General features: G+C 50.6%; 1 protein-coding gene across 4 annotated transcripts in view; it reads left to right on the top strand.

Annotated features, from left to right (window-relative positions):
• LOC119432634 (adhesion G protein-coupled receptor L1-like) overlaps positions 1-19,032 on the top strand; it is a 313,279-nt gene that overhangs the window by 275,426 nt on the left and 18,821 nt on the right. For all 4 annotated transcript variants that reach the window (XM_049659268.1, XM_049659266.1, XM_049659267.1 and 1 more), the window contains exons 12-20: positions 3,999-4,182; positions 11,559-11,702; positions 12,572-12,762; positions 13,983-14,032; positions 14,119-14,230; positions 14,591-14,691; positions 15,384-15,626; positions 16,572-16,755; positions 17,631-17,734. In XM_049659268.1, coding sequence (XP_049515225.1) covers positions 3,999-4,182; positions 11,559-11,702; positions 12,572-12,762; positions 13,983-14,032; positions 14,119-14,230; positions 14,591-14,691; positions 15,384-15,626; positions 16,572-16,755; positions 17,631-17,734 — 1,313 coding nt within the window. The remainder of the gene's footprint in view (positions 1-3,998; positions 4,183-11,558; positions 11,703-12,571; positions 12,763-13,982; positions 14,033-14,118; positions 14,231-14,590; positions 14,692-15,383; positions 15,627-16,571; positions 16,756-17,630; positions 17,735-19,032) is intronic.

Genomic DNA, 19,032 nt, shown 5'->3' with positions numbered 1-19,032 from the left:
CATGTATCCTATATGCGATCGGGTCACGTCAAAGGTCGGGCGCGCCAACGCTTTCTGTAACATAACGCGTACACAGCAGTGACGTCATAAGTGAAGGCATGATAGGGTATACATATTAGTGGCGACAAGGGCAGCGCTTTGCGTGATCAACGATTTGTTTTTTCCCCGAGGCGTGGTTCTCATGGGAGAGAGCGTCTTCCGGTGTTTACGTCGCTATTCAGACGATGCGCAATGTGCACAACGTGTAGAAGCTTACTCGGCAAGATGCCGACCGAGCAGAGCAGCCTGGCAAATAAGGCCGATATATAGAAACCTTCGCTTTAACAAAGGAATTATGCGTTGCAGTGAGGATGTTTAGGCGCCGTTTGTGCACAGATTGTAAAGTGGGCTGATCCCAGAGGCTGCAGGCGGTGAAAGGGCGACAGAGATTGTAATTCGCGGTCGCGTACATCTCGCGGTATGCGTTTCCGGGTAGGCACGTGATCGCAATGATGCAAAAACGCGTTGCAGAAGATTGGACAGTTGCGTAGCAGGGAATTAACTGCTTCGCAAAAGACTCTCTTCACAAATTCCGAAAGGTGCCCTGGATCTGCATATTCCTTTTTCGGCGTTTTTCGTTCGTGGAGCGAGGGAACGCTGCAGGAGTAGTTCAGCTGGGCTGCGCATACAAGCCGATTCGTCATGTGAGTGATTTCCTGTGTGCGAGCTACTGGGCAAGACAGCAGCACTCACGATCACCAAAGTCCGGCAGGGCTCGCCTAGAATGCTTCGCCTTGAAAGGCACGAGAAAGAGGGCACTGCCGAGCGTAAGCAAAGCAAGCACCTGTGGAGACCATGCACTACCACGGCTGTTGCTGAAATGTGTACGCGAAGGAGGGCTGTTTCACCGCCGATCAGGGAGGGATGTCTGTCCCTTTGGACTTCACAAAATGGGAATTGGAAAAGGGTCAGGACTCACGGAGACGTTCGGAGCGAGAGAGAGAAAGAAATTTTAAAGCGCGATGCAGGGAGGTCATCCGCCTTCTACATACACTGCGTCGCTAAGAGAGTCGGAGAAGGAGAAAAGTGAGAGAGCAAAAATTGCTATTTTACAAGAGGGGTGAGCAGTGAATTCATCGTATGGACTGTTTGGTCTACGAGCAAGTGAACGTCGTTCCGTGGAAGGTGGAGCAAATGTCAGCGTTTAGATGATGTGCTACGTAAAGGGGCCGAATAAAACGCGCGTCCGGCACCGGTTCTTCACTTCCGTGCATAAAAAAAGATTCCTCGCAGTTGGCGCAGGCATGTGACTAGGGAAAAACAAAATGAAGCCAATAGCTAGACATATGAGAGTTCTAAGATCATATCAGTGGAAGAATAAGCGCCTGTGATAAGCGCATGGCTCGCACACTGTGCGTAGTGAGCGGGGCGAGAGATTGCTGGAATAATGAGACGCTAAATGATATTAGGTCAGTGCAGGAGTGAATTAATGAAGTGCCCGAAATAACCATCCAATCACTGAGCGAAAAAAAAATTGAGAGGGGAGGGACGGGGGGTGAATCTCATGAGCGATTTAATAATCCGACCGGAAGGGTTGAGGACGAGTCGGAGGGCGAAGTGAAGCTCGAGGGGGCGGCATGTCGGGGGTGAGGCATAAATAAACCGCCGAGCTCACTCACATACGAAGCAATCGACGCTCGAATGAATGGATGCATGAGGTACAGGCGGCCGAACAAAGCCGGCGGCTCGCATTTGCACCTTGCGAGGCCGCCGGAAGCAGACGCGGGAGACAGCACCTCGCCGTGGTGCTTCGCAAATCAGATCTCGGGCAGGTCGGCAGTCGGCCGTGTGCGCCGGGAAAGCCGTTCGCCAAGGGGGAGCCGGCTACCCAAACGTGCCGGCGCCTTCGGGGCAGATTGACGTCCTCCCGGGAATGCCCTCTCCCTCCTCCGCTCCCTTTTAGCCCTCTTCCCCAATGTTTGTAGGGACGCACCGTGAGCTTCACATGCGTGCAGCGGTGCGCCAGCCTGGCGGCCATTTCTTCTCTCGAAAGCTGCATCGGGTGCGAGATCGCGGTAGTGCATACCATGCACCTGCCATTAACTTGCGGGAAGTCGGTGAAAAGCGCGAACTGCATCGATAGCAGACTCGGGGAACACGAACTGGGCCTGTCGATCTCGACACGCTCCCACTTGGTAGATCACAGAACGGGTTGTGGCAGCAGACCGGTGTTCCTGAACAGTCGCATTTTATCGATAGATACCCTCGCCAGACGGTCTCGGGTTTGTCTGCGAACCGTCTAAGCGCTCTCTTGAAGAAGCCTTCACGCGCCAGGAATTCCGAATTATGCTGTCTTCGAGTATCAAGCTTTGCTCTATCATATGTCGGAGACGTTCGCGGGACGCAATAAGGGAATTTACATTATTAAACAGCGAGTATTCTTGTCCCGGGTAGGATCTTTCGAGGCCATTTATTTAGCTCCTAGGGTCGAGAAAATCGCTTTCAGGCAATATATGCCATCATACATACAATACACGCCAGTCTGAAACGTCTGACAGTATAGTGACCACAGAAGAAGTGAATGTCACGAGATTCACCAGATCGCTGATATATCCCCGCTCAATTGGGTATTTTGCCCCAGTCAATGGTTCTTGGTTTGCTATGGTGGTTCTACATTCCTCAAAAATTATTGCATTGCGAAGCACAAGCCTAGACACACATGCACGCGCGCGCGTACATAACCAGCATAAAACAAAAACATATCTGTTAAAAGAAATGCAACGTTAAACACGGATAAACGAAATAATTCAAGTTTTCAGATAGGGCACAGCGCCCTGAATACGCGTATTTTTTGTGGTCGCAGCAATGGACATCCGTTTGCACGGCAGTGCACCAAACTGCTCGCAGGACAGCGCTGTGCCTGCCTGCACCGAGCGTTGCCCCAGTTGGAGTGCGGCGTGCTAACTTTCTCCCGAGGGGAGAGGCAGCGAAGGCGAACAGTTCCCACTGCGAAGCGAGTTTCCCGCGCGCGAAGACTCCCAAATTGTTTCTCTGCACGTCTCACGCAGCGCCGAGGCGGCTCTGCCCTTTAACAAGTGTTGTCGCTCGCAGGTGCAAGGTGGCCGCGGGTTTGCAAACAAACCTTCTGGGAACGTCGTCTCGGGAAACTCCCTATTCTGTGGGGACTGTCACATACTTCTTTTTTTTATCGGTTGTTTTAGTTTGTTGTTTAAAACGAGATACACTTTACCTGGGGTCGAATTCACAAAGCTTTTGCTTGGAAGTGCTCTTTTGCTATTGGCCCGGCGGATTCGCTAATGATAGCTCCGGCATCGGGGCTGGCTGAATTTTTTTCTTACGAACATTTCTAGCGTAAGAGGTCTTCTTTTCCCAAAGCAGCCATCCTTTCTCGTGTAATAATAATAATAATAATAATAGTAATAATTGTCGCGTTAGTCAGCTCTGTTTTCGGTTCCAAACAGCATGTGTACTTCCAACTGCAACTTCTCTTGAGGTGGTATGCACTGCCGTCATTGCTGCGTCCACAATGCTGCACAGGTGAGAGCCTGAAACGCTGCATGCTATCTCGATGCACTTTTATCGAGAAGCGTAGTGCAAGATTTGGATACGCTCGCACAGTCGGGAAGGAAGAAAATAAACTAGCTAGCAGTCAGTGTACGCCACGCAGCCAGACTTGGCAAGCGAACTATCCGTGAAGCCATTCCATTCGCGGTGTCGGCCCAACACGCGACCCCTGAGACTGAGCGTATTGGCCGGGAATGTTTGGTTCACGGTGTTTTTAACGGGTGCGCATTTGTGTGTTATCCTGCCGTAGCTCAGAGTGGTAACGCTAAAACCTGCCGCGCGCTCTGACGTGGCGATCACGTGTTGGGTTGGCTGCGACCGGGCTGCGCAGTGGTCTCGCCCAATGCTTCCTCCCTGCACAGCGCATAAAAACGCAGTATAGAACCAGTCTCACCTGACGTGCCTCTCTTTCTCCCCCATCGCGTGTTGTGCAGTCTACGGTGGAGATCAGCAGCAACCTGCTGGAGGACTACCAGCGCGACTCGTGGCTCGAGCTTCCGCCACGCGAGCGCCGACACGTGGCCGGGGCTCTGCTCCAAGCGCTGGACAACTCGACCTGGCTGCTGGCGGACACCAAGAACGCCGCGTTCCGCTTCTCCAGGGCGCACGGCAACGTCCGTAAGTGGCACCCTACACTCTGTGAAACTCTGTGACTTCACACCGCTAGAGACACAGTTGTTTCTGGGAAAAATTTAGCTTTAACGCACATTTCTTGTGCCTTCAGCGTAAATAAAAACAGGCATCAGCAGAAGATAATTCATTTTGACTAGCCTTTGTTGGGTCCGCAAATGTGTCTTACACCTCCTCCTACTCCAAAAAATACGTGAGGTATACGGCAACACACTCGGCTTTGTCATGTGCAGCCTATTTGGAAAAAAACTCCCAACCGCTTCAGAAATTTGCGCGATGTCAATCGTGACTGTCAAACAACTGAAGAACATAACTGCTACATGGTCACAAGCAAAACGAGAAGGAGGACTGAAACGCCGACTATCATCTTGAAGCTCGATCACTGGCGGAAACCACCGAAGACACAAAAAACGATGTAGGTTTCGTTTGTAGGCTCTATGTCTTCCCTGTTTTTCCGCCACTGTGCGACCTTTCATTCGATGGTCGCTGACTGTATTCTACTTGTGTGCTTGTTTTGCATGCCTGCGTTTTCGTACCACGAATTTCTACCACGTTGCTGAGCTTTTTAAGCTTCTAGTCCTCTCCGAAATTAGTGGCACCCGACATCGTGCGGTAAGAATTGTGCTTGCTGAGGTCAGTCGTGAACGACAAACGTAACCGAAACGGTGCAGGAATATGCGCAAGTAATGCTTCCCCGGCGATGTCTGTTCCATGCCTGCGTTGTCAGCATCCGCTGTGCCGGCAGCGTATAAGCAGTCGAGGAACTGAAAAAACGGTGCAGGGAAGGAGAACGTCCCCTCAGCCTCGCCTGCAGCAGCCAAGTGCAGACGAACCGGCGTTTGCCGGTGGGCTTCGCTTCGCCCCAGTCCAAAGCTGCCCTGCGGGAAAGCTCGCCGGCGGCTTGCTTCCTGTTCCCGTCACGCCATTTGGCTTTGCGGGGGCGCCCCAAAGCGCGAGGGTGGCCCGAGAGGCAAGCACGCGCGGCGAAGTTTGCCTGTCGCGAGCAGCAGTGCGGTGGTGGACAGGTCAAACATTCGCGTGGGGGGAGTTGAGAGGAGCGCGACATTAAAGCGGGTCCCACTCGGTCCGCTGGGAACGCAGTAGGAAGTACGAACAGCTCGGGGCGAAGGACAGCAACGGACGCGTGACCGGAGTGTTTGCTGGTTGGTTGAGGGAGAGCGGCAGGGCTACTGTATAAAAGGTGAAGAAATAATCTAGGTCATGGAGGTGACCACTGCCTGTTTCAGTGCAATGGGCGAGTGTAAAACGGGATAGAAAATTTATTCGGTGTCCTCTCTCGGAGTTAAAGCTTGCGGCTCGAATACTCGCAACTTTCAGTTGTGTCCTTGGGCTTATCCGCTTTCGCCGTCGTTTTCCCTTTTCCCACTTTATTGAGCGGTCTCGCAAAATGGAGCCTGGGATGCAATCGCGCGGACTGTGGCCATTGCAGCAAACGGAAAGCACGCCGTCCACTGGGGTCTAACGATGCACGTTAATCGGGATAGAATTCAGTATCTCGCTCAAGCAAAAGACACGTCAACACTCACACACGTTCCTGTATACCACTTCCCGCTGTCGTGGCGGTATCAAAACGTCGCTTACTTAGACGATGGCGCTAGCTCATTGATGCCTTGCAGCGGGTCCTATTTGTTGGCAGCTGTTTCGCAGTAGTTGCAGCGCTCGACATTCCATTGGTGGCCAGTTTCGCCGTGATATCCCTCTTCTGAATACAATGCGGCCAGAGTCAACGCCATTACGAGGCTCGCAGCTGTAGATTACGCGCCGTATTTCTCGTCGCCGTTCATTTCGGCTGCCCAGCCTTGTCGCCTATCGCGATCTTTGATTACTGCACGCTTTTCTCGGGCACGCTTTCTTACGTCAAGACCTACACGCGCCCGACCCCGTGGTGGGAACGCAGTCGGGGATTCCATTTTGTTGCCGTAGGTCGCGCTCTCGGGACGACGCGCGGAATTGTTTGCCGCTCAACGTGCCGCCGTTCCATTTTCACGAGTCTCCTCCCTCTCGATGCTGTAGCGAAGGAAACGTTATTTCCCGTTTCTGCCCATTTTCCTCTTCGGTGGAGCCTTCTCGGTTTTTGTTTTCTTTTTTTTTCTATTTCTTGCTCCGTGTTCTCAGTTGATGGGTTTCAGACCATCGGAGATGAAAGGGCCCGGAATTGAACACGCGTCCGCCCTTTGAGTAGTCCTCGCATTTTCTCTTCTAATTCTTTCTTACGTCGCCATTTCTTGCTGTGTTGATTTCGGGATGTTTGTCGGAGGTCTAGGAGAGGGAAAAAAGGCAGGGTGGCATTATACTTTTGTGCGGCAGGTTCGTTTGTTTTTGCTGCGGCATTGCAAACTCCTTCTTGTGTGCCTGTTTCGTTTGTCTTCGCTGGTCTGCTGTGTCCACATCTCTTCTTCCCTCCGTGAAGTACTACTTGCCGTTGATGGTCAGCACTATTTTCTTTCTTGCTTTTTTTTTTTACATCTCCCGGTGAACTTCGCGCTTTTGTGAGCGAGCAAACAGGAAGACCGGGAAAACACTGCCGGATGGTATTTGCGCGTGGTTCAGTTCCCAACTAGCAGTTTTCTCACTTCTTTTTTCCTTTCGTTGTATTTCTTCTGTACCTGCTCGAAAAACGTGCGCACCCTGAGTGTTGATTGAGAAGGAAGTTTGCCCGTGTCTGTTCGCATCTGTGCGCTGCTTTGCTTACCGGAGAGCTTACTTTCCTTTCTTCGTGCGTTCACCTGCCTGTTCGCTTTGCTTTAGATTGAACTCACATTTATCTCTACATGTTTCTTTTTGAAGGTAAGAAGTTTCTCAGAAATACATCAGTAATCGGTCTTCTGTTACTCTTCGATTACACTGTGTCATTCTTTTCTCTAATCTTTACTTCTGCGTCTTTAGATGTTTGAAGCGTGGTTTATTTGCAGCGTGCTTCAGTATTCCTAACTGGAGGATTAAGACCTAAAGTTTGCGGAGTGTCCCTTTTTTTAATTTTTTTGTCGTCTTGTTTACACAATCTTCCCACGTTTCTGAAGATGCACAGTGTTTTTTGTTTCCGAATTTATTATCCCTGGGAACATAATGGTTCCTCAGGCCCGCTTTCACATTTTCTTGTATTGGGAGATTACAGTGTAATTGTCCACCGAGTTCACTGTCCACTGCGGCCACCGCTGATTGACTGTAGCTGTGTCAGCGAGCAGGAGAGGCGCCCCAGCCAGTCAGCGGTGGCCAAAGTGGGCAGACACCCCCCCCCCCCACCCCCCCCCCCACCCACTCCCCCCTGCTCCCGATAGGCCTCCCCTACGTCCAAGCTCAAGAAAAGAGGGGGGAAATGATGGTTAGAATCAATTTTACTTCCTTGAAGCATTCGCCCCCTGTGGACTGTTAAGTTATCGTGAGCATGGAGAAAAATGGTCCTTATGTTTGAGTAGATGCGGTATTTCTGACGACGTTCATTGTTCTGGCCTATCGACTCAGGAGTGCGGTGGTGGTGCGCATATGTCGGCGTTCTGGTTTTCTATTTGCTTTTGCCAACAATACTTTTTAGGCATAACTGGAGGAAAAAATACATTTCACACTTATAGTCTCATGACCGCCAATACATTAGAAAGTTTGAATACAACAGAGTATTATTCTGTAAGAAAGTAGACAGCACACAGCCATTAGCTAGCAGTCTGTAATATGTAGAATATGATTCGAGGTAATCGCGGATAGAGTCAGCGCAACGTTCACTTCAGCCAACCTAGGTCGGGTTCATGAAAGGACATTCAAGAATCGATCGTAATCATTTCATTCATCAAGTAAGACCGCTGAATGTGACGAACACCTATCTATGTCTTCTAGAGATTACGCAAAAAGGTACGATCCAATAGATCCACAAGCCGCACAAACATTTCGAATTCAAAGCGGAGAGGGTGCATACGTGTACGCATTCTGAAATACCTCCAGTTTCTCTTTCGCACTTTTGCTTTCGCTGTGTTTCGATATTGTCCACATTAATTTGTAGAGAGCCGTTGGTAAGATGAAAGCCTTCCTTGATTACTGTGATGCATTATTCGTGCATATTAATCAGTGTATTTAATAAATTTCTAGTGCACCAGCAACGTGGAGGGTAATAAAGAATTTTGAGAGAGGCAACATGGATACCACAACGATCGATGGAACGAAAAATGACATGCTTAACCACAAGAGACATGAAAGACTGCGGTGTGGAATCGACAGCACTTGCGGTTATCTGTTGTCGTATTTCACATAAAAAGGAAGGATGTCTTATTTCACATAAGAAGGAAGAATAGCTCTTGCACAGATCATGTCAACGGGTGCTAATCGAAGGAGGATGAGAGGGTTTCCAGGTAATCTTGATCCTCCTCTCTCCACGACATCTTTTTTTTTTTTTAAAGATGCACTGTTGGCAGTGCATCGTTTAACTCTTGAAGAAGTCTGAAACGTTGGTCGTAAGAAATCCTTGGTTCATTTAGTCTGATGTTGAAGATAATAATATTTTTTTATCAAACTGGAATCTTCGTCTGGTTTTACGCACTCAGTCCTGCACCTTTCCAATGGTTGCGTTATTTATTACTGCAGGTGCTTCTCGCATTTATCTCACGTGTTTTTTTTTTTTTTTTGCAATATTTTCTTACATTCCCGTGCGAGTGCCCCGTGCACAAATGCCTGGTGATTGATGAAAATTGGTCGATGGCTAGTACAGGGTGTCCTGACTTTGCGAGTATTCTTTTTTTTTTTTTTAATCTCGCCTTGGCCCAGCCGACCCACAGCCCCCATCTTTTTCTACCAGAGCTTGAGCTGTCGCTCATTACCTCCCGTTTCTGCCAGTAATTTTTAATTAAGGCACGTCGACGCTCTTGTTTCTCTCACTCCGCATTAATTTCTTTTATCCCGACTTTTAAAACTTCCGCAACCAGTTCGATGATACGGGCCTAAATTTCCGGTAGCAGATAAGCTAATCGGTTCTGCTCGCAAACGGGCGGTCTTCTGCCATTTTTCGTTTTCGCGGACGTCCTCGTTCGAGAGGAGGCCGCTGACCCTGCAGCGAAGCGTTGCTTACTTATACATGGGCTCGGAAGCGCCGCGGCATTGCGCCTTTGCTACTTGCGTTCGCGACTGGGGAGAAACGGGAGTCCGCCGCGCCACGTAGGAGAGCGGGGCGAGCCTGCACGGGCGAGGATGAGTGGAGAGGAGGCACGCGGCGAGGATGTCTCTCGCTGCACGCGCGGCGCTAATGAAAATTCCGGCTCTCCGTAAATTGGATCTCCTGCGCCGGCCGCCGCCGTTTCTGGCCGGCATGGCCGCCGGACAGGAGAAGGGTCCCCATCTCCCCTCATCTGGGGATGGAGAGGGAGGTGAGGGGGAAAGTTGAGAGAGAGGCTTAGCCCGCGGCGCTACCCTCGAGGCACCTTAGCGCCACACTCGCGCCATTTCGCATTCACGTGTACTTCGCTGTTCCTTCTTTTTTTGTTTGTTTCCGCAGGTGTACCACGGGCACACTCATCCGCTTCCCTTCCTGTTCCATTTGCCCTGACTAGGCCAGCCTGGTTATTGCTTGTTTTTCCCGTTTTGTTTGTTCTTTTTCATGGGCGCCGCGCCCTCCTCTCCAGTTCCGAAGTTCAACTCCTGGCCCCGTGAACGTGGGCCCGGATGTAATTTGGGCGCTGGATGGCCTCTCCAACCCTATCCCTTCCTATTCCGTGCTCCTTCTTTTATCTCCGTGTTCCCGCTAGGGCTAGCTTTTCTTACACTCAGCGCAGGGGCGGTCGTTACTCTTTGTGCAGCTTATTCAGGATGCGTCGTTCTCGCAACCTGCCGTGCGTGATCTTTCAGTATAAATTCGCGACGATCGCATGTGTCGTCTTTTGTCGCTGTTCGGAACACAGTGTTATATATATATATATATATATATATATATATATATATATCCCAATTAGCCTAAACTGCCACGGTCAAGGACCGCACAGAGTGCTATAGACAGAACAGGGATCCTTAGCTGCATTGCAGTAAAACGAAATTTAAAAAATAAAAACATATATATCAGCAGCAGCATCAGGCTATATTTATGTCCACTGCTGGACGAAGGCCTCCCCCTGCGGCCTCCAATGACCCCTATTTTGCGCTAGCTGATTCCAACTTGCGCCTGCAAGTTCATTATATATATATAGTCAAAGTGCAATGTCGCTGGACTTCGCTTAATGCATAATGAGAAGCGTAAAATTCGCTTGAAGCTGCTCGGTCCATGCTACATACACGATCGCCCATTGAATCGGTTCGTATAACCCGGCAGAGCGACAGAGCGCTAACAATGCCATCCGCCACGCGGGGCCAGGTCCTTATAGCCAACTCTATAACGGGACGAATAACGACAGTCGAGGCAACCGCTCATGGACTCCAGCACGATTTGCCCTCTGTGATGTCGCCAATATCGAGCGCGGCTTTGTTTTAATATACGTACAACGAGCTCCGATGCTGTTGGAGGGTACGAGCAGCGTTACTGTGACTGTTGGAGCATCCCTGATTTTAAGGAGATACCGCTTATAGCGGAATTCCTATCCTGTTCCGATGACTTCGTTCGAGGCTTAAAATCTCAAATTTAATTTGTGTCTGTTTCGCCTTCACGAAAACCATTCGCGCGATGCCGCAGATTTTGAAGCACACAAATCTGAATGACCGTCAGTAGCCCCGTCTATCTCCTTTTCCCTTACCCACCGAGGTTGAGTAGTAGACCGGACTCTCGTCGGGTTATCCTACCGGCATTTTTCCTCTGGCTCTATGCCTGCCCTCGTACGGCAACATTATGTAAACTTCTATTTAAAGTTGTAAAATTTGGTTTGAAAGTTCTGGCATTTACACTTAGTATAGCTAGATGTCCAGTAATATATATATATATATATATATATATATATATATATATATATATATATATATATATATATATCTGCGCGGTGTTGAGCGATGCGACGCGTTTTTGCTCAGCCATTTTCACCCGATGGACGCCCTTTTGACCCACCGTTCTCTGGCCAAGGCTTTCCGCAGTCGAGCTCACGGTATCGGGCATTTACTGTTCGTAAAAGGTTGCTGCTTTCTTTCTCGACAACGGAGACCCTCTGGTGGAATGCCGAAAGCGCTACTGCACCGTCGTGTTTTGCCGTCTCGTAACCTCTGCGCTGCTTCGGAACCTAAAACCCCACTGATCGTTGGATGAATCTTTCAATCGTCATTCAATCAAGAGCCCTTTTCAGACTGCCTAAAGTTCGTTGCAGTTTTTCGCCCCTTTTTCTTTTTGTTCTTTGCGTAAACCGATATCTGCGAAAGGAGCTTCATTGTGCACTGTTCTTCCTCGCGCGCAGTGGTGTCGGTGCGGCTGGTGGAGACGTGGGCTGCCTCCGAGATCCGGTTCCCGGTGCACGAGGACGTCCACGGCACCGTCTGGATGCGCATGCAGGACACGCTCGTGTTCCCGCCGCAGGCGCTGCTCGGCAGCGCGCGAAACGGTGAGTAGCGCCTCGAGTGGCTGGCAAAGCGGGAGAAACCGTTCTGTAGAAGAAAAGCTACGAGTAGCTGGGGAAGCCTGCCGGCTATAATGGCGACACTCGTGTTTGGTCTTGCGTTCTCCCTTGAGCCACATTTAGAAGGCCCATAACGGTAGAGCTGAAGGAAGGGCATCCCCGGTTAGCTACCCGGTACTTTGGAAGGAGAAAATCAGCAAGTGTGACGACGGTACTGGCCTACGCTGACATCGGCGCAAGGCGGTGCTGATGCTTGTCGATAGAAGATACCGCGTTGTGCGACATATTGTGAGTGGGCGGCACTACGCACCTTGGCGTGTTGTATGTCTGTGTATGTGGCAATGATCGTGTATGACTATACGCAGCGACTTGACAGACTTTGTGACAGGGCTTACGCGGGTAGTTCTACGGCGTTCAGTTCTCCCTCCTAATGTCAACTACACCGTGCGAGCTCGTGCTCAACTCGCAGTGCGTTCGTCGTGCGGCCTGCAGATACGTTTCGTCGCCGTGCTCGTATAGGTGCTGCCAGTACGTCAACCGCTGATATTTCTCAGCGGTTGATGCGTTGCGTTAGGTCAACTTACTGGAATGAGATCAGTCACCTTGAGAAAGTAGCCTCTCCGAGCTCGTTTTGTCGGCTCTTGTCCCGTTTCCTTGCGCCCTCCTAGAAGATTCGTGTTAACATTGTACCAACAAGACCACTTTAGTGCCCTTCTGATATCGGTATAGTCTGAGTGCGCGTTGTAGCCTTTACCCTCGTCGGGCATCGGGCGTACGTCAGGCCTCTTGGTGCCGAGGGATGTCGCGTTTTTCGACGGGCGCAGCTGACGTGGCGCCGCGTGCAACTCTCGCAGGCGTGGTGAAGCTCGTGTTCATGGCGTACCGCAACATCGAGGACTTCCTGGGCCCCGACGTGGCCTCGAGCACCGCCGGAGTGGAGGCTACCGAGCGGATCATCAACTCGCGCGTCATCGCCGCCTCGGTGAACAGCAGGCACCTGATGAAGCTGCACCAGCCCGTCCTCATCACCTTCCAGCACCGCGAGGTGAGCGCCGCCCCGTGCTGCACGAGAAGCTTGCAAGCACGTGCCACGCTTGCCGCAGTAATCGATACGCTTGTCGAGTTCGTATAAGAACAGCTCGTTTGGGAGCAGTGGATTACTTTCGGTTAACGCAATTTGTGAATTCCGCCTCAAGGGCATTCACGCAGGATGCGTGAATTGAGCCAGGAATGATTTCGCTGTTTGACGTCGAAATATGTCATCTCCTCTTGAACGGTCGCCTAGGAACTAAGCAGTCGTGGGGAACCGTTTGTAGAAAAATAGATATCACTGTCGCTATTGGAGCAGTGGTTTCTTTTGGAGAGTTTTAGGGCGCCTACGCGCTTTTGGCTGCGCCAATAATCTTGTTGCACGTTTCAAGTGCGTTAACGATTAAACGCAAAGTAAATGTCGCATTTGATTCCGTTTATCAGCGGTTCTTGGAGGTGTTACTGCGCCTCATTATCGAAGTTGAAATTTTCGCATTTTGCCCACAGGTGTCTCGGGTGCGCTAAAATAACCGCAATGGTGTGCGACCAAGGTGTCGCTGCTTTTCCCAACTGATTCATCCCCGTGACTGCCTTTCTCGTTTGCCGCGTTCCTGGCTGCTGCCCTTTTATTGGATGCTTCAGACGCGCTCGCGGCGTCACCTGTCGGGCACCTGGCGGCGAAAGAGAACGCAGAGCTGGCGTTCCGCGTACACTGCACACTGCGTTCCTCTGTGGAGCTACTTACATCTGAACGCAAAGAAAGAAAGAAAGAAAGAAAGAAAGAAAGAAAGAAAGAAAGAAAGAAAGAAAGAAAGAAAGAAAGAAACAAACAAACAAACAAACAAAAGGAAAAAAACATTTGCAGGACGGCCACATGACGCTGGTCACAGGAAATCTGGTGCTATAACCATTGGTTCAAGGAAAGCGAATACACCATCGCGCTTCTCGTCTCGCCGCGCGGCGAAGCTGAAGGCACGCATGCCGACTGCACGCCCACATCTGCATACGTCAGAGGCTCACAGCAGTCACACGACTCACAGTGTTAACCGTTAGAGCTAACGAATACGTGATCTCAGCACATTCACAAGGAAGCTATCGCTTGACATGTACCTCTCTCTTTATGAATAAACGACTTTCAATCAATAAATCGCTTAACTTTAAAAGTTATCCTGCTATGATTTCAGCTGAATATTTTTTTTTCGAGCGTCGTCACATTTTTTTTTTTTTTTAACCTAGGTGGAGAACGTGACGAACCCGAGATGCGTCTTCTGGAGCTTCGACGATGAGTGAGTGTTCCGCTCTGTTTCTTTCGCGCCCCTCTGCATTCGGGCTCAGCGACAGTCGCCCGTTAACCTCCCCCTTTCTCTCCCAGGGAGTGGCTGACCGAGGGCTGCTGGCTGAAGGAGACCAACGAAACGCACAGCGTCTGCGCCTGCAACCACCTGACAAACTTCGCTCTCGCCATGGATCGCAGGCCGCCCGAGGTGAGCGCACTCGCATCGTCTCCACGCTCCGGGGTTATTTGCTGTTGCCTGCCCCACGACACCGGCCGAGGTTGAAATTCACTTTTCTAGTATATATGACACGTATGTAAGCAAATATTGCCTATTCACTGTTCTCGCACTTTGGGAAGGTAGGCTTGATCGTAGCCGGCTATCCCAAGACACGTTTAGAAAACTAACGGTAACCATATCCCCATATAGAAAGGACGAGAGAACACCAGAGAAACAAGAGCGCACTGAGTCTATAAAACATGAAAATTTTAAAAAAGATAGCAAAAGCCAGCGGTTCATCCATGAGACGCTATTTATTGTCTGCTTTTGTTCTGGTTTCGTTTTTTACAGTTCACGTTGACTGAGCAGAAGATGCAACTGTTCGTCTACGCGTCGTTCGCGACATGCATGATTCTGCTCATCGCCGCTGGTTTGACTCTGCAAGCCTTCAGGTAAGACTGCGGATAATGTCAGCGCTCTTGATTGTCTATTTATTTGGGCCATCTGGCAGCACGGGGCGGCCCGGTACACGTTAGACATCATCTAGTATCTGTTGATGCACTGCATGTAGGCCGAGGCGCGTGTGATTTCATTGAACCTCGTGTCGGTGGGCACGATAAAACGCGTGTGCATATATTATACGCATCGTTATCCCTAAGCAGGCTTCTCTCGATCGCATCGTATGTGAACTTCAACTTATTGTGGGGGTCGGGAATTTCGAAGCGTGTCGAGGCTGGTGTCTCATTTGCTGGTAAATGTACTTAGACTGCGTGGCATCGCTTCCGGTTATTCCGGTACGTGCAGGTAGGCTAATAATGCTTAAATGGTTGAAAAAATCCCTTAAAAGTAAGTTGTGCGAGATGATTTCATAAAACAAATAATGAATTCGTACTAAAACGACACATTAGCACCACTAGAACCGGGAACGAACCTGTGTAGCGGAAGCTGCTTTGGCGCAAAGTAAGAGCTATGCGCGTAGACGTACTACTGGACATCATTGGGGAATTAAGGACATCAGCTTCACACAATCGCAGCGTCCGAGATCAAAACAAGAGAGCCCCGCCGCCATAGCGTTTGTGACGATTGCGGAATCCCTTGGCGGAGAAGTACACGCACGCCTCCGTTGTTCGCGTGTCGCGCGCAGGTCCCTGAAGGGCGAGCGGGTGACGATCCACAAGAACGCGTGCCTGTGCCTGCTGCTGACCGAGGCGCTGCTGGCCAGCGGCCTGGGCGGTCACCCCCAGCGGGTGGTGTGCGGAGTGCTGGCCGGGTTCCTGCACTACTTCTGGCTGGCCGCGTACTTCTGGGCGCTGCTCGAGGGATTCCAGCTGTACACCGTGCTCCTGGACGTGCTCGGCACCGAGCCACCCTCCTCCAGGCTACGATGGTACGCGGAATTCTTGCTCCTCCGGTATAGTTCGACAAATACGCGTAAACCAAGAACTGTGTGAGCCGTTGTTGCGTGGAGAAGAGTGAACGTTTGCTCGTTTATGAGGAAAAATACAGACGCCGACTAAGATGATGCCATTGTTGACCGCTTGACGTCTTATATTATATAGCGGCAATGAAATCTAAGGAAGAAAACCAAATGTCTTTGTCTTGTTCGCCGTCGGTTTTTTCGTCGCGATTAATGATGACCAGACGACGTTTCGTCAGGCTCTCGACTTCATTTGCTTGTTTCCCCAGCTGGGAACTCTGTACGCCGAGCGCGGCCCTTTTCGCACGTTGCCTTCGTTTCGTATTGCTCACCGAGCGATTTCGAAGGTGTACGGGCTCCGATGTACTTAGCCCTTTTCGTTTCTTCTGAGGGTCGTTCTCTGGATATCCAATAGGGGTACTTTGAACTTGTTACTTTAATTGGTCTTTTCCCGAGGCTTGCGATGTTTTGCTCTTTCTATGTTTAAGAGCGCTGCATTCACGTTGTTTGCCACATCTCGCGCAAGCGCAAAAAAAAGAAAAAAAAAAGAAGGTTCAAGATCATCGAGCGTGGTAAGTGCTGGGCAAGTTGGTATGGTTACACGTTATAGTATTATGCCCCTCGGGATGTGTCTCGACTGTTTGCGTTAATCTGCAATGGTGCCACAGCAAGTGAACGAAGACGGGAAAGGTAGGCATGTCGCTTGTGTTCATCGTGCCTACTTTGTTTACTTTCTGTAGCACAATTACACCAGACATAAATCCACACCAACCAGCACAATATTCAGTACTTCTGTTCGCGTTAATTCTCGCGGCGCCTATTCGTACCGCCGCGCATGATTATACGTCTGGCCCCACGTTTGGTGGAGTGATTCGAAGGTCCTGCAACCGCGTGGTGCTTCCCTTGTGCGCGCAGGTACTACCTGCTGGCGTATGGCGCGCCGGCGGTGATCGTGTGCGTGTCGGCCGGCATCAGCCCTTCCAGCTACGGGGCGCTGCCGCCGCTGGGGCCGTCGCTGCTATCGCGCAAGGCATGCTGGATCGACATGGAGGGACACCAGCTGTGGAGCTTCGTCGGCCCCGCCGCCTTCTGTGCTGCGGTGCGTTGGCGCTCTGGCCTTTCGCCTTTCTGTATGTCGGTGCACGGCCTTCTAGATCACGAATGTCGCGCGTCGTGAGTCTCGGAGGTTGTAGTCCATCGCGGGCAGTCGTCTGATCTGTTTTGCAACGTGTCGACTGGCCTGTAGCGCACGAGGCCTTTAATGCGTCAATGTTACAACTGGTGCAGACACCGCACGCAATGACACGTGCATATAGCCACTTGCAGCAAGACCGCTGTCATTGCTCATCACTGTACTGCTTGCGTTTTTATTCGGGCCAGTGAGGATTTTTTCGCTTACCGTTCTCACTTATAATGTTCAAGATATTTGCATTTGCGATCCGCATCAATTGATGAAACGTCTGGCGTGGTGGTTTGTCTGGTTTGTACGGAGCTTTAGTTGCCCACGGTCGCGAAACGAGACTGCGTCTGTGCTGCAGCTACTTTGTGCGGCGGTGAGGCGTGCGTGCGATAGTTCTTTAATTTATTCTCTACAAACAAGGCAACGGAGCTGGTGACCGTTTCACCGAGCGGCGCTCACTTGCTGCGAAATCTTACGTAAAAGAAAATGTCAGTTATCAATTAATCTTCGCTTTCAATGTCATGTAATGACAACGCAGGTCCCTCTATTTAACGTATTCCAGAGTGTCGCCGCAGCTCTCTGTATTCATTTCATTTACAACGAATTCAGGATATATTTTTGTTGGCACATCGTGCGTGGTTCGATTGCCCGCTTCTGACCGTTAAGCAAACGTTCCCTGTGCTTCGGAACGCTTTCATCGAGGTGCTTCCGCGTGATGCAGCCGCGATGGCATGCTCTCATTGTGCGCGGAGGCGCGCTGAGGAGTGTGCTGACGTGTGTTGTGCCACTCGCAGCTGTGCCTCATCTTCCTGGCGATGGTGTTCTGCAAGGCCCACCGGCATGTCGACCTGCACGCCACCCTCAAGAGCAAGGAGCAGGAGAGGATAGCCAACACGAGGTACACATTTCTCACCGGCAGTCACCGGTGTACTGATGCCACAGTGCATGCAGGCAGCGAGGGCAGGTGGCTGTATACACGTTTGGTAACGTTGTCTTTAGAGAGTTCGTGGCAGTACACTTGAGGGACATTTGTTTTATCCCTTCGTTGAGTATGACGGCAGCGCAGCCGCATCTTCGTAATGTCGCGCTCGGCAACTTGTCTATACGGGTATTCGAGACCACGTGCCTTCCAGGTACGTAACGGTACTACTTGGGGCACGCCGCCAATGGAAGAAGGTGAAGCGTATAAAGGAAGCGGAAAACGACGTACGCGCGTATTTTAAGTGGGTGTTCAATTGCTTTATTATCCCTTAAAGGCGGGACCTTCATTAAGTTTGGGTATTGCTAACAGAAAAACGTGGTACGTGCGTGCACAGCATACGGTGACAGTCGTGTCTGCGAAGTATTATGCCGATGTATGGTGCGAAAACAATAGAAAATTCTATCGCAAGCCAACGAAGATGACGTCACAGCTGTTGCCTATGCGTCACACCCTGTCATCGGTGGTTCACAAAAAGCCCACAAGAAAACAAAAGCGAAAAAAGGAAACACGAGAGAACTGCAGGGCTTTCGTGAAATGTAGTCGCCGAAACCCGTGACCGAAAATGGTGGTCCTGACGTAAATGTCACGTGGCGTGTTGGCTCTAATAATGGAGGGAGGAGGTGAATGTCGCTTGTAGGCGCTAGTTCAGACTACAGAAGGGAGAGAGCCTCTGCTGCTGTCATGGCTACTCCCCCCTTCCCGCTATATTTCATCTCGGTGATTACTACTGTACTTCGGCCACTTCCTGGACGGCGCTTCACAACGTTCAGGTACATAGCTAGACTTTCCTTCGGGTCTCGTGAGAGGTCCTTTAATGAAAGGCAGGAATGGCATCACGTCGCCTGCGCTAAGCAGTCGGCGACACGAAAGTTGGCGGAATTAATGGCGCGGCCCGCTCTGTACACCGGCCTGCCGCTCATCTTTGTTTACTTAGTCTTCGCGCGATTTTTTCTAACACGCTTGAGCCTTTGATGTGCGCTACCAACAAAATACAAGTATGTAAAATATATGTAATGTCTGCATTCTGCCTGCACCACTAAGGGGTGCGCGGTTTGGATAAGAACCGTCAAAGGCAACTTATGGCCGCGCACCGGGTGATGTAGCAGAAGATAACGGGACACTCGATTAGAGAATGTACAGCAGGATTTGAACAGGGTATCTCACTTGCTGCCTCCGTGCACGGATGGGGACACCTTCTGTAATTCCTCACTGCA

This window comes from Dermacentor silvarum, chromosome 11 (assembly GCF_013339745.2).
Source record: "Dermacentor silvarum isolate Dsil-2018 chromosome 11, BIME_Dsil_1.4, whole genome shotgun sequence".
NCBI lineage: Eukaryota > Metazoa > Arthropoda > Arachnida > Ixodida > Ixodidae > Dermacentor > Dermacentor silvarum.
Note: the sequence above shows the minus strand (reverse complement) of the source record. Positions and strands in the feature narration are given on the sequence as shown.